Source organism: Epinephelus lanceolatus, chromosome 6, assembly GCF_041903045.1.
Source record: "Epinephelus lanceolatus isolate andai-2023 chromosome 6, ASM4190304v1, whole genome shotgun sequence".
NCBI classification, from domain to species: domain Eukaryota; kingdom Metazoa; phylum Chordata; class Actinopteri; order Perciformes; family Serranidae; genus Epinephelus; species Epinephelus lanceolatus.
In genome coordinates this window covers 38621572-38635556 of record NC_135739.1, presented here as the reverse complement: position 1 = coordinate 38635556, position 13985 = coordinate 38621572, and the positions used below count along the sequence as shown (strand labels likewise).

The 13985-nt window shown below is 41.2% G+C and overlaps 1 protein-coding gene across 2 annotated transcripts in view; it reads right to left on the bottom strand.

The window, feature by feature from the left end:
* zc3h3 (zinc finger CCCH-type containing 3) overlaps nucleotides 1-13985 on the bottom strand; it is a 94715-nt gene that overhangs the window by 22741 nt on the left and 57989 nt on the right. For both annotated transcript variants that reach the window (XM_033622770.2, XM_033622771.2), the window contains exons 5-8: nucleotides 13155-13318; nucleotides 5728-5806; nucleotides 5166-5321; nucleotides 369-438 (exon numbers count right to left, since the gene is read on the bottom strand). In XM_033622770.2, the coding sequence (XP_033478661.1) occupies nucleotides 369-438; nucleotides 5166-5321; nucleotides 5728-5806; nucleotides 13155-13318 (469 nt within the window). The remainder of the gene's footprint in view (nucleotides 1-368; nucleotides 439-5165; nucleotides 5322-5727; nucleotides 5807-13154; nucleotides 13319-13985) is intronic.

Genomic DNA, 13985 nt, shown 5'->3' with positions numbered 1-13985 from the left:
GTATACACTCACAGTTATACACACTTAGTAGGAAGGAGGTGATGAGGAAGGAGAAAGCAATGCACACCTTGATTCATCTTGCTGGTCTGAAGATTGAACAGGTGACCCTCAGTCACAAGCTCTAACCTTTAGGCTGTTTATCTACCCATAAGCCCCTCCTTAAACCCCCCTTCAGGTGAAGTCCTCCACATTCCTTCATGTGTCATGGAAAGAGGAGCCGTGCCAAGAACGCAAATACGATCCACGACGACTGTACCCAATAGTGTGTCATCTTATAGCTGCACACTGTTCCCAACCCTGGCCTTTGCAATGAAAACCCATAAAACACTATGTTGTCCAACACCTCTTCATGTGTGAGTGTATGTTACCTTCTCTTTAGCCACCTTATGGGAGAATGGGCAGGTCCCATCTGCCTGCTTGCACGTTCCTCGTAGAAACCTGCACATACACAACGGGAACAGGTCTGAGAAGGCAGAAGCTAATAGAGATGCAAAGTGAGAGGAGCTGCTGGCTCTGGGAGTTTTTTTATACCCTATTGTAACTGGCCATTTGAAAGTTTTCTTTTAATGACTTACTTAATGTACCTCAACATAAAACAACAAAAATGCATAATGTAGCCTCAAATTTAAATACATTTTTAAGAAGAACAAATCAGACACAATTTTTATTTTTAAAGCAATCCCTTTGAGACATGTTTTGTGTTGACAGGCTCTTTTCTCCTAATAATTTATCAAGAAAAGTTTTTTTTTTCCTTCAAAATTTTAGGGGCTCTTTTTGATGCCTTCATTGGAAAGTGAAAGTTGAGCAAATGACAGGACATTAAAGACACCCTCTACAGTGAAAATCAAGTATTTAACCTTATATTCATATGGTGTTTTTATATGCTACAAGACACATCATCAACTAATTAAGCAGTTAACTGCAGTGTACAAATGACAGTCTTAAAAACACGTATTCTGACTTCCATGTTTTGTTACATTAAAAAACCTAAGGAACCAATCCCATTACTGCTGCAACGAAATAAGGGATGTCAGAACAGAAAGCTGTATTTTGCAAGCTAAGTTTCACTTTCACTTCAACTTGTCAGAGCTGGCAATCAGGAACAAGGTTGCCTAAAATAAGCAACACGTCATTAGCTATTTGGTAACGTAGTCAAGCCAAAGGCTCATGTTATCTATTACCATTTACAGGCCGTTGTGTGTTTGATGAGCAGAGTCAAAGGTGGCCAGCTATGATCAGACTGCAGGTGAGTGGCTGAGGTGTGGGGTTATTTTGCATGCTCATAGATCTGAGCCATTTTAAGGAACTGAAGGGATTTTTTTTTTCATGAAAAAAAATTGAAATTTTGATGAATAGTGATGAGTTCTTATGGACTTAATTAAGAAAGAGGACCTTTAAGGGGGAGAGATATGAAGAATGACATGCAGCAAAGATCCCCAGCTGACCTGTGGACATTGGATGAGGTCCAGAGAAGCCTCTAAGTTCTCCAAATGCCAGTTATCTAACACTGAGTATCAAAAAACAGACCTTATATCTGAACCCTTGACGCTAGGGGTGTGCCATAAACTGTTTATGATAATACCGGTACAATTTTAATATATGAAAAATTCATATTGTGATATTCACAGTATTTTGACTTGCTGACATATTGACGTCATACTGTTACGCACGGCAACAACAAGCATGGCTGAAAGCAAAATTATTACCGACTTTGCAGTGATTCCAAAGAGAGACGCAGCTTCAGTAGTGTGGAATAAAGTGTGGCGCTGTTAGGCCTGGGCGTCCTTAATGTTTTATGAACAGCCCCTGACATCTCAGACTCTATTAGCGAGATACAGCTCAGAGGGAACTCATTCAGTGGCTCCTTCGGCAGCAGCACAGCGTCTCTCCCTCTCCTGTCTTGCTGTGCGCACACGGGAGGCGGTGTTGTCAAGTGCTTTTGTCATAAACGTTTGGTAACGTAAACCTATGAGACGCTCGTGGCTCGACAAAAACCTACATATACTACCCTCTCATTTTTGCAAATATTTCATTATATCTTTTCATGGGACAACACTACAGAAATGACACTTTGATATAACTTAAAGTAGTCAGTGTACAGCTTGTATAGTAGTATAGATTTACCTTCCTCTGAAAATTACTCTAAACATAGCCATCAACATCTAAACAGCTGGCAACATAAGTGAGTACACCCCACAGTGAACATGTCCAAATTGTGCCTAACGTGTCAATATTTTGTGTGCCAACCATTATTATCTAGCACTGCCTTAACCCTTTTGGGCATGGAGTTCACCAGAGCTCACAGGTTGCTTCAGGAATCCACTCCCACTCCTCCATGATGACATCATGGAGCAGATGGATGTGAAGACACCTTGCGCTCCTCCACCTTCAGCTTGAGGATGGCCCACAGGTGCACAGGTGAGTTTAGGGCTGGATACATACTTGGCCAGTCCATCACCTTCACCTTCAGCTTCCTCAGCAAGGCAGTTGTCATCTACTAGGTGTGTTTGGGTCAATATCATGTTGGAAAACTGCATTGCACATGCTGAAAGAGCACCAAGACAACTGCCCCTTGCCTACAGTCAATGGTGGCAGCATCATGGTTTGGGGCTGCATGAGTGCTGCTGCCACCACTATACTTGACTGTAGGCAAGGGACAGTTGTCTTGGTGCTCTCTCAGCATGTGTGGCACCTTGGTGAAGAGCACCAAGACAACTGTCCCTTGCTTACAGTCAAGTATAGAGGTGGAAGCATCATGGTTTGGGGCTGCATGAGTGCTGCCGGCTCTGGGGAGCTCGGTTCATTTAGGGAAACATGAATTCCAAGCAGAGCATGATCGCCCCTCTTCAGAAACTGAGCTGCAAGTTTTCATTATCAAGTTTTCCAACATGATAATGACCCAAAACACACCTAGAAGATGACAACTGCCTTGCTGAAGAAGCTGAAAGTGAAGGTGATGGACTGGCCAAGTATGTATCCAGCCCTAAACTCACCTGTGCACCTGTGGGCCATCCTCAAGCTGAAGGTGGGGTAGCGCAAGGTGTCTTCACATCCATCTGCTCCATGATGTCATCATGGAGGAGTGGGAGAGGATTCCTGAAGCAACCTGTGAGCTCTGGTGAATTCCATGCCCAAAAGGGTTAAGGCAGTGCTAGGTAATAATGGTTGACACACAAAATATTAACACTTTAGGCACAATTTGGACATGTTCACTGTGGGGTGTACTCACTTATGTTGCCAGCTGTTTAGATGTTGATGGCTGTGTTTTGAGTAATTTTCAGAGGAAGGTAAATCTATACTACTATACAAGCTGTACATTGACTACTTTAAGTTATATCAAAGTGTCATTTCTATAGTGTTGTCCCATGACAAGATATAATGAAATATTTGCAAAAATGGGAGGAGTGTACTCACTTATGCGAGACACTGTATGTGAATGTGCAACAGTTATCGTAGCATAACAGCCTGTCACATTTTGCAGCGTGATGATAAGAGGAGAAATGGCAGAGCATAAAGTTTCACGTGGAAAAACAAACAAACAATGAATTATAGCTGCTGCGCAGCTATGGGTCGGGTCCGGGCATTTTAAGGCAATTCTGAGCAACCTCTGGAACCTACGACAGTCATCTACCACTCTGAGCTAATTGGCAAGTAGCAACTCAACAGTGGCTTCACAAATTGAGTAAGCCTCTCACTGTTGTGTAGGAAACCAGCCATCCGTGCATGGAAAGGCAGATTTGAAACCACTGTAAAAAATTCAGTTATTAAGACAAAAATCTGAAAATACACATATTGCATCTAGACAGCATGGAGATGTTGGTAATTTGTTTGTAACAATGATTGATTTGCTCCATAAGTGAAAAACTGATGTTTAAAATTGCAATTTTTACATTGACTCCAATTGTTCACATTAGAGCAAAATTCAAAATGCTGTCAAAAATTCAGTTTTTGAGATAAAATTCTGAAATTTGCCACACATCATCTACCATGACTCTAGAATTATGTCATTTTTTTCATGAACATTGAAGATTTATTTAGCAAAAATTTGCATGTATATGTTTACAGTAACGTTACAGTCAAACATTTTGATGCACTGTAGGCTCAATTTTTGATAAATCAAAAATCTGAGAAACGTAGTTTTTGTAGGACAGTCTGAAGGTGCTCTGTAGCAAGTTTGGTGTCAACTGAGCAAAAATTGTGGGAGGAGATAGGTTTAAGAAGTTTTACAGTTTTTGAAAAAAATAAAAAAAAAACAGAGTGATGAACTTCATAATTTTTAATAGGTTTGAACATACAAAAGTTTCTTCAGTATTGGGGCTACAGTTTGATGAAAGTTGTGAAGTTGTAGCACGTATGGTTGATTTGTTATGAATTTTCAAAGTTTTGTACTTCAGACACTTGCTGTAGCGCCACCATCAGGACTATTGGCTTGAGTTTACAGCTGAGGATATCTGGCATGAGACTGGACCTTTGTGCAAAGTTTGGTGAGTTTTCACCCATGGGAAGTATGATTTCCTCAGAAGAAGAAAGAAGAAAGAAGAAGAAGAAGAAGAAGAAGAAGAAGAAGAAGAAGACCTAGGATTACAATAGTGTCCTGGCAGCTTAGCTGCCCAGACCCTAATTATTTAGGATTTTGCTAAAAGAGAAGGAAATCACCTGTTGATTTATATATGTAGATCCAAGGGTACATTTTTTTGTATTTGGGAGCTGTTAAATGTGTAATTTGACATAGATTTTATTTTGTTGAACTACTGATATTGTATACAGGATCTGAATATCTCTCTGAGTTACTGTTGTTTACAAACTAAAGAAATGAAAGATAATTTTCGTTTAGTTTTTACTGAATATTTGAAGGTAAACTGTCAGGTTGACATGTAAAACTATATCGCTTATTTTGTTGCAATTCTCTGTTCTTGAGTTAACAATAACACATTTTTTTCCATCAAGAATATCATTAGCGCAAAAATACCCTGAAATATCATAAAGTTATTTCAGGGCCATGGCCTTGACACCTGAAATAACACCTCCCACTTCACAACTCTACTGGGTGTACACTGGATGCAGTGGCAATGGAAGATTATCCACCTTTACAGAAGACTAATCTCCCCACCCTGAGCCTTCACATATGACAAATGGCATATTCTTCTGTGTTTACTGTATGTTACCTAGTGCAGACGGCGACCTTGTCTGGGTCATGGATGTAGGGACAGCTGTTGCCACGGTTACACTTGCCGAAGCGGTTGTAGTACATGCAGTACTGCTTTTGCTGCTTCTTCTGGCGTGCATGTCTGATTATGGCAAGACTTCGCTGGACTGCGCGGCTTGTTTGGAAAAACACAGACAAACCACAGGTATCCACAAATCAATAACAAGCAGCTTTAGGTAACCAAAGAGTACAAACTGTGCCAGGATTAAAGTTTAAACTCTCAGCCCTGTGGGGAGCTTCGGGGTAAAGGTATCCACCATATGCTAATTTTAATTTTAAAAGATTACTTCTGGCTTTACAGCACTCAGGTTGACAGTGGTGAAAGGCAGTTAATGTTGGGGGAGGGAGAGAGGAGGATCAAATGTAAGAGTCTTGGCTGGATTGGATTTCATGATGGTGATTCTGTATGAGGAGAGCCAGCAGGATGGCCCATATAAGTTGGATATAAATGTTCACACTACTTGTGCTTGAGTGCCTCTGCTGAGAAGAGATGAAACATGTTGGTGGTGTGAAAAGCTTACCTGGCTAAATGACGAGAACTGGAGGGTCGGTTGAAAGTAGGACTCATGGGTGAGACCTGGGCAGTGCTAAAAGACCTTCCTAAATGTGGAGAAAAGGGACACATGAGCAATTTGTTCTGTTTTCAGTTTAATCAAGCAAATAACTTCCAAAGTATATCAACAAAAACGGTGGAGTGATGAAATCCTTATAAACTATTTGGGTTTTAAAAATAGCTGCAGTCCCTGCTATCTCATGTCCAGATTCAATAAGGTCAATCCACTTGTGTCATTTAAGTCGCAAACCAACATAAAATCCAACATTTGGTTTTTCAAAACTGCTTACTTAGCAAAACTAGAATCACTCCCTGTCTGTCCAGGCTCATATAATATATGTGGTGAAGACTTTGAAGGAATTTGATAGGAAAGTATTAAGTGTATTTTTCGGCGAAACGTGAATGCTCTACTCACATTTTCAACCTGTCAGCAAAGAAGATTTTACAAACAGCAGTTTCAAGGTGGGCACCCAAGATCAGTGTCACCAATTCAGTAACTGACCAAATGTCTCCCCTTCGGTTCCTGAGTAATGGAGTTGAACAATGGCCAGAAGAGTGCTTTTGCAAAAAATTATGATGCCACAGTGACTCTGAACTTTGACCTTTCAGATATGAAATGTTATCATTTCATCATATTATTTCATCATATTATCTTATTAGAGTCTAATGGGATATTAGATAGAAGTATCTAACAATTAGACAATTGTATAAAATTTGTCATAATTAGTGTTTGAGGTTTTGGTCATGGCCAAAAACATTCTAACAATTCTAACAATCTATATATGCATACACGTATATGTATATGTATATATATGTACATACAGTACAGGCCAAAAGTTTGGACACACCTTCTCATCCAATGCGTTTTCTTTATTTTCATGACTATTTACATTGTAGATTCTCACTGAAGGCATCAAAACTATGAATGAACACATGTGGAGTTATGTACTTAACAAAAAAAGGTGAAATAACTGAAAACATGTTTTATATTCTAGTTTCTTCAAAATAGCCACCCTTTGCTCTGATTACTGCTTTGCACACTCTTGGCATTCTCTCCATGAGCTTCAAGAGGTAGTCACCTGAAATGGTTTTCCAACAGTCTTGAAGGAGTTCCCAGAGGTGTTTAGCACTTGTTGGCCCCTTTGCCTTCACTCTGCGGTCCAGCTCACCCCAAACCATCTCGATTGGGTTCAGGTCCGGTGACTGTGGAGGCCAGGTCATCTGCTGCAGCACTCCATCACTCTCCTTCTTGGTCAAATAGCCCTTACACAGCCTGGAGGTGTGTTTGGGGTCATTGTCCTGTTGAAAAATAAATGATCGTCCAACTAAACGCAAACCGGATGGGATGGCATGTTGCTGCAGGATGCTGTGGTAGCCATGCTGGTTCAGTGTGCCTTCAATTTTGAATAAATCCCCAACAGTGTCACCAGCAAAACACCCCCACACCATCACACCTCCTCCTCCATGCTTCACAGTGGGAACCAGGCATGTGGAATCCATCCGTTCGCCTTTTCTGCGTCTCACAAAGACACGGCGGATGGAACCAAAGATCTCAAATTTGGACTCATCAGACCAAAGCACAGATTTCCACTGGTCTAATGTCCATTCCTTGTGTTTCTTGGCCCAAACAAATCTCTTCTGATTGTTGCCTCTCCTTAGCAGTGGTTTCCTAGCAGCTATTTGACCATGAAGGCCTGATTCGCGCAGTCTCCTCTTAACAGTTGTTCTAGAGATGGGTCTGCTGCTAGAACTCTGTGTGGCACTCATCTGGTCTCTGATCTGAGCTGCTGTTAACTTGCGATTTCTGAGGCTGGTGACCCGGATGAACTTATCCTCAGAAGCAGAGGTGACTCTTGGTCTTCCTTTCCTGGGTCAGTCCTCATGTGTGCCGGTTTCGTTGTAGCGCTTGATGGTTTTTGCGACTCCACTTGGGGACACATTTAAAGTTTTTGCAATTTTCCAGACTGACTGACCTTCATTTCTTAAAGTAATGATGGCCACTCGTTTTTCTTTAGTTAGCTGATTGGTTCTTGCCATAATATGAATTTTAACAGTTGTCCAATAGGGCTGTCGGCTGTGTATTAACCTGACTTCTGCACAACACAACTGATGGTCCCAACCCCATTGATAAAGCAAGAAATTCCACTAATTAACCCTGATAAGGCACACCTGTGAAGTGGAAACCATTTCAGGTGACTACCTCTTGAAGCTCATGGAGAGAATGCCAAGAGTGTGCAAAGCAGTAATCAGAGCAAAGGGTGGCTATTTTGAAGAAACTAGAATATAAAACATGTTTTCAGTTATTTCACCTTTTTTTGTTAAGTACATAACTCCACATGTGTTCATTCATAGTTTTGATGCCTTCAGTGAGAATCTACAATGTAAATAGTCATGAAAATAAAGAAAACGCATTGAATGAGAAAGTGTATCCAAACTTTTGGCCTGTACTGTATATGTATGTATGTATGTATGTATATATATATATATATATATATATATATATATATATATATATATATATATATATATATATATATATATATATATACATACATACACACACACACACACACACACACACATATATACAGTCAGGACATTGACACAATTTTCAGCATTCCAGCTCTGTACAACACCACAATGGATTTGAAATGAAACAATCAAGATGTGCTTTAAGTGCAGACTCTGAGCTTAATTTTGAGGGTATTTACATCCAAATCAGGTGAACGGTGTAGGAATTACAACACATTTTATATGTGCCTTCCACCTTTTTAAGGGACCAAAAGTAATTGGACAGACTAACATAATCATAAATCAAATTGTCACTTTTTAATACTTTGTTGCAAATCCTTTGCAGTCAATGACTGCCTGAAGTCTCGAACCCATGGACATCACCAGACGCTGGGTTTCGTCTCTGGTGATGCTCTGCCAGGCCTCTGCTGCAGCTGTCTTCAGTTCCTGCTTGTTCTTTGGGCATTTTCCTTTCAGTTTTGTCTTCAGCAAGTGAAATGCATGTTCAATCGGATTCAGGTCAGATGATATGACTTGGCCATTGCAGAACATTCCACTTCTTTGCCTTCAAAAACTCTTTGGTTGCTTTCGCAGTATGCTTCGGGTCATTGTCCATCTGCATTGTGAAGCGCTGTCCAATGAGTTTTGAAGCATTTGGCTGAATATGAGCAGATAATATTGCCCGAAACACTTCAGAATTCATTCTGCTGCTTTTGTCAGCAGTCACATCATCAATAAATATAAGAGATCCAGTTCCACTGGCAGCCATACATGCCCACGCCATTACACTACCACCACCATGCTTCACTGATGAGGTGGTATGCTTTGGATCTTGAGCAGCTCCTTCCCTTCTCCATACTTTTCTCTTTCCATCATTCTGGTACAAGTTGATCTTTGTCTCATCTGTCCATAAGATGTTGTTCCAGAACTGTACAGGCTCTTTTAGATGTTTCTTGGCAAACTCTAATCTGGCCTTCCTGTTTTTGAGGCTCACCAATGGTTTACACCTTGTGGTGAAACCTCTGTATTTCCTCTGGTGAAGTCGTCTCTTAATTGTTGACTTGGACACAGATACACCCACCTCCTGGAGAGTTTTCTTGATCTGGCCAGCTGTTGTGAAGGGGTTTTTCTTGACGAGGGAAAGGATTCGTCTGTCATCCACCACACTTGTTTTCCGTGGTCTTCCAGGTCTTTTGGTGTTGCTGAGCTCACCAGTGCGTTCTCTCTTTTTAAGAATGTACCAAACAGTTGCTTTGGCCACACCTAATGTTTTTGCTACCTCTCTGATGGGTTTGTTTTGATTTTTCAGCCTAATGATGGCTTGCTTCACTGATAGTGACAGCTCTTTGGACTTCATATTGAGAGATGACCTCACCAGATTCCAAATGAATATACCACACTTGAAATGAACTCCAGGCCTTTAATCTGCTCCTTGTAAGTGAAATAACGAGGGAATAACACACACCTGGCCATGGAACAGCTGAGTAGCCAATTGTCCAATTACTTTTGGTCCCTTAAAAAGGTGGAAGGCACATATAAAATGTGTTGTAATTCCTACACCGTTCACCTGATTTGGATGTAAATACCCTCAAATTAAAGCTCAGAGTCACTTAAAGCACATCTTGATTGTTTCATTTCAAATCCATTGTGGTGTTGTACAGAGCTGGAATGCTGAAAATTGTGTCAATGTCCAAATATTTATGGACCTGACTATATACTATACTAATGACTATATATTTTATTGGAGTGGCACTGGTGCACCATAACATGCTCACTGAAACTTGCTGAATGAGTCGGTTATTGATGTATAGATTCTTATTACGTTGCCTAAAAGATTTGACAGTATGTAGGAGCTTATTTTTGATTCGTAAAATTTCTATATACGAACATGACTATGTAAACAGAATTTCAAATACTTATGGGCTTCTTGTGCTCAATAGCAGGCAAGGACTTAACAGTAGGAGAACACACAGTTTACTTCAGCATTTGTGGAATGCAAATGTGTGAGTGGTGATAAAGTGAAGTTTATGGAGTATAATCAAGCATTTATAGCTTAACTAATACTCATCTGCAGCTGTTTGTGCTTTTACATAAACATGTCTTTGCCTATCTTGCCAGTACCAACATGATAGATTGTTTAGGAACAAGTCCTACAATGCATTAACTCCTCCTTACCGATTCATGTTGTGAAATGTTACCACAATATTATAAGCAATTAGTCTGGCATGGTGAGGAAGACATGGATACATATTTGAAAGGAGAGTGGAGGCCCATTTTTGTCTGTTCATCTTGCTTGTCATCACTGTGTCATCTTACATCAGTCTTATCTAAAATAAAACATTTTAAAATTTACTATAAAACCCATTCAGGTCAGATATGACAGAAGTGAAGCTGTCTGAGTGTGTGTTTGTGCAGCCAAATGCAATAACAACCTGATATGTGCCTGGTTATTTATACTGTGGTGGTTTGACGTGTTGGTGCCGAAGCCAAACGTGACGTCCAACCCTGTCTGAGAACATCAAAACACTATGTACCCAATGCACTTCACAAACACTGGAGGGAAAGGTGTGTGTGTGTGTGTGCATGTGTGTGTGTGTGTGTGTGTGTAAGTGTGTGTGTGTGTAGGGTTGTTGGAGGCCATGAGAGGAGTGGAGAAGTGGGCAGGGAGACGAGGAGGTTGGGGTTACAGATGGCAGTCGATCTTATTCAGACCTCTAATTTTGGAACTCTTTTTGGCTGTTAAAGCTCTCATCAAGTGTGCGCTCTGGTGTGATTTAAGCAGAGCAGGGTTACAGGCCTGTGGCTACAGACCAAGAACAAATGTGAAGCTCGCTGGGGGAAGATGTTGAATCACAAGTCCTCCTGCTGGGGAGACACCTGAGGTGTGTTTCTAGAGGATGCAGGAATCTGTAGGTTGGGATGCAGGTCACGAGTTCAACAGAATGGAGCTCTTCAATTTCACCTGCAGGTGTAGTTGCTACAGAATGTGTATAAGAAGTGTGAAGGAGTTAGGGGCAGATCCGGGCTTTAATCTGCACCGTCCAGTTCTCCAGACCCTCCCCCTCTCTGCTCTGACAGATGACAACTTTATTATTTCAGATGGCAAATCCAGCCAGCTCCTGTAAGTCTATTAGAGTGCATGTGGGCAGAGCTGCAGCCACAAACATGAATAAACACTCCTTTATCACCTCGGGGTGCACACGCACACTTGTCCTGGGTAGAGCTGGGTTTCAAACCTCAGTACATTTTTGGTACCAACTGACGTGTCTGTAGCACTGACTATCAAATGCTAGTATTAAATAACAGGTCAGATTCTTACACTTGTTTGCTTACAGTTCCTGATTTAGATTGAAATTTTGCTAATTTGAGACTGTGTTATCCCGACAACGTTCTTGTACAGGTGCCTGTGTGCAGACAACACTGAAAAGGTCTGTACAGCGCCCAATAACCCCAAACCCCTTTAATTTGATGTCCTTTTACTGAAATAACAATTTAAAAAGTGATGCATATACTATACTTTCAGATTTGAATCCAAAGTCGCTGTAGATTCCAACAACATAGTACGCTTATGCACTATAAGTGAATAAATGAAAAATATAAACAAAAAAGACAGAGGATCATTAACAAACTTGGCTACAGTGTCTCTAGTGTGGCTACTCTTTATTGTGCCTATTAACTTTGCCCAAGAAAACACTGTTAAAGGGGCAGTTCACCCCAAAATTAAAGATACATATTTTTCCTCTTACCTCTAGTGCTAATTATCGGTCTTGATTGTTTTGGTGTGAGTTGCAAAGTGTTGGAGATATTGGCCAGATGTCTGCCTTCTGTCTAATAAAATGGAACTACATGGCACTCAGCTTGTGGTGCTCAAAGCACCAAAGAAATATATTTGTCTCTTTCCAGAAATCATGACCCAGTTACTCAAGATAATCCATAAACCTTGTTGTGAGCAGTTTCATGTGGGAACTATTTTATTTTTAAAAAAAACTACAACACCCAAGCATGCATCTGATCATGGACATGAGGCTTGTGGCTGCGTGAAAACATCAATGGCGTTCTCCTTGGCTGAGCTGTAACATCAGCTAATGCAGTGGTGGTAGGTAAGCTGGCAGTGGATGTACGTGTCCTTTTCAAAGGTGGTTGGGTTAGAGGGTGTAGTTCAGAAGAAAGAAAATAGTTCCTGCATGAAACTGCTCACAACAAGGTCTATGGATTATCTTGAGCAACTGCGTCATGATTTCTGGAAAGAGACATTGCTCAAAGCTATTTTTTGGCGCTTTGAGCACCACAAGCTGAGTGCCATCTAGTTTCATTAAATTCAAGTGAAGGCAGACATCTCAACGGCTGATATCTCCATCACTCAGCAACTCACACCAAAACAATCTACGTTGATAAAAAGCACTACAGGTAAGAGGAAAAATATGTATTTGTGATTTAGGGGTGAGCTGTCCCTTTAAACTGCACAGGATTTAAACCGGAAGTGCTTATATCAGATGACCTATGTGTTACAATGTGAGTGTAAAATGACACTGATATGCACGCACTGTGGTCACAACCTGCAGAGTTCTACTACATAATATCTAATACTACTTATATCATTATGCAGCTGAGCCTTTGTGTATCAGAGGGAATGCAAAAGGAATTGCAAGGGAATGCCAAATAATTTTAGAAAAAAATGCCCACCAGAACATTGTGGGGCTCTGTACAAACTTGATGTGCAAATTATTAAATTTCTCATCAAGGATTTGAATTTAAATATCCACGCCTACACTGTGAATTATTACAGTTCTTTATCATCTTTGATGGAGAAAGTCAACGGTGGGACTGCACAGAATCTGGACAGTCAGAGTTGTCAGAGACCACTGGAAGTGATGGTCAGAGTACCTGTTCGGTTAATCGACATGTTGGACGCCACCGTGCGGGACAGCTTATTGGCTGACACCCGGTACAGGGAGCCACGGATCCAGCACATGCTGCTTTCCCTCCAGTGCTGAGCGGATGATGGGTGTCTGTCGTGGGGAGCTCGCATACGGCTCTGAAGGAAACTCCTGAGAGGAAGAAGGACAGAAGATGAGCAACAGTCAACAAAAATAAGCAATAACAAATCTGGAACTTACAGTTATACAATTACTTAGAGGACAATTCTGGCTTATTACACCTTGGAAAGATTAGAATCATCTGTTATGCTCAGTTTACAAACTGTGTGAAATTTTCAGTCATGCCGTTCTCTGAGCCTGGACAATATTATCTGCTCATACCCCCCCTCAGTTCCACCCCTCTTTTGCCTGTCTTCCCTCAAGCTCCTTCACTATGTCTCCCCTCCTCACTTTATGTTTCCCATCCTCTAGTCTCCCCTCCTCCCTCCCTCTCTCTCTCTCTCCCTCCCATGTCACAGCACTCTGTTAAATTGCTCCTCTAATGGAAAGGACGGCAGTGTGGAAATGGAGAGAATTGAAAAGAGGAGAGGAGGAAATCAATGAGATAATAGGCAGGGCAGGGGGCCAGAGCAGTGAGGTTGGCCCCTACACTAGAGCGAAGAGACCGACCACACACACACACACACACACACACATCCAGTATCACAATACACTCCTGCTACAGTATGTACAGTACACACGATCAGAGGCCTCTACACACACACGCTCACCATTCAGAAGTCACTCAGTAGTCTTGTGTATGTGTGGGGTGGATATGTGCGAGCCTGCAGTGTGTATG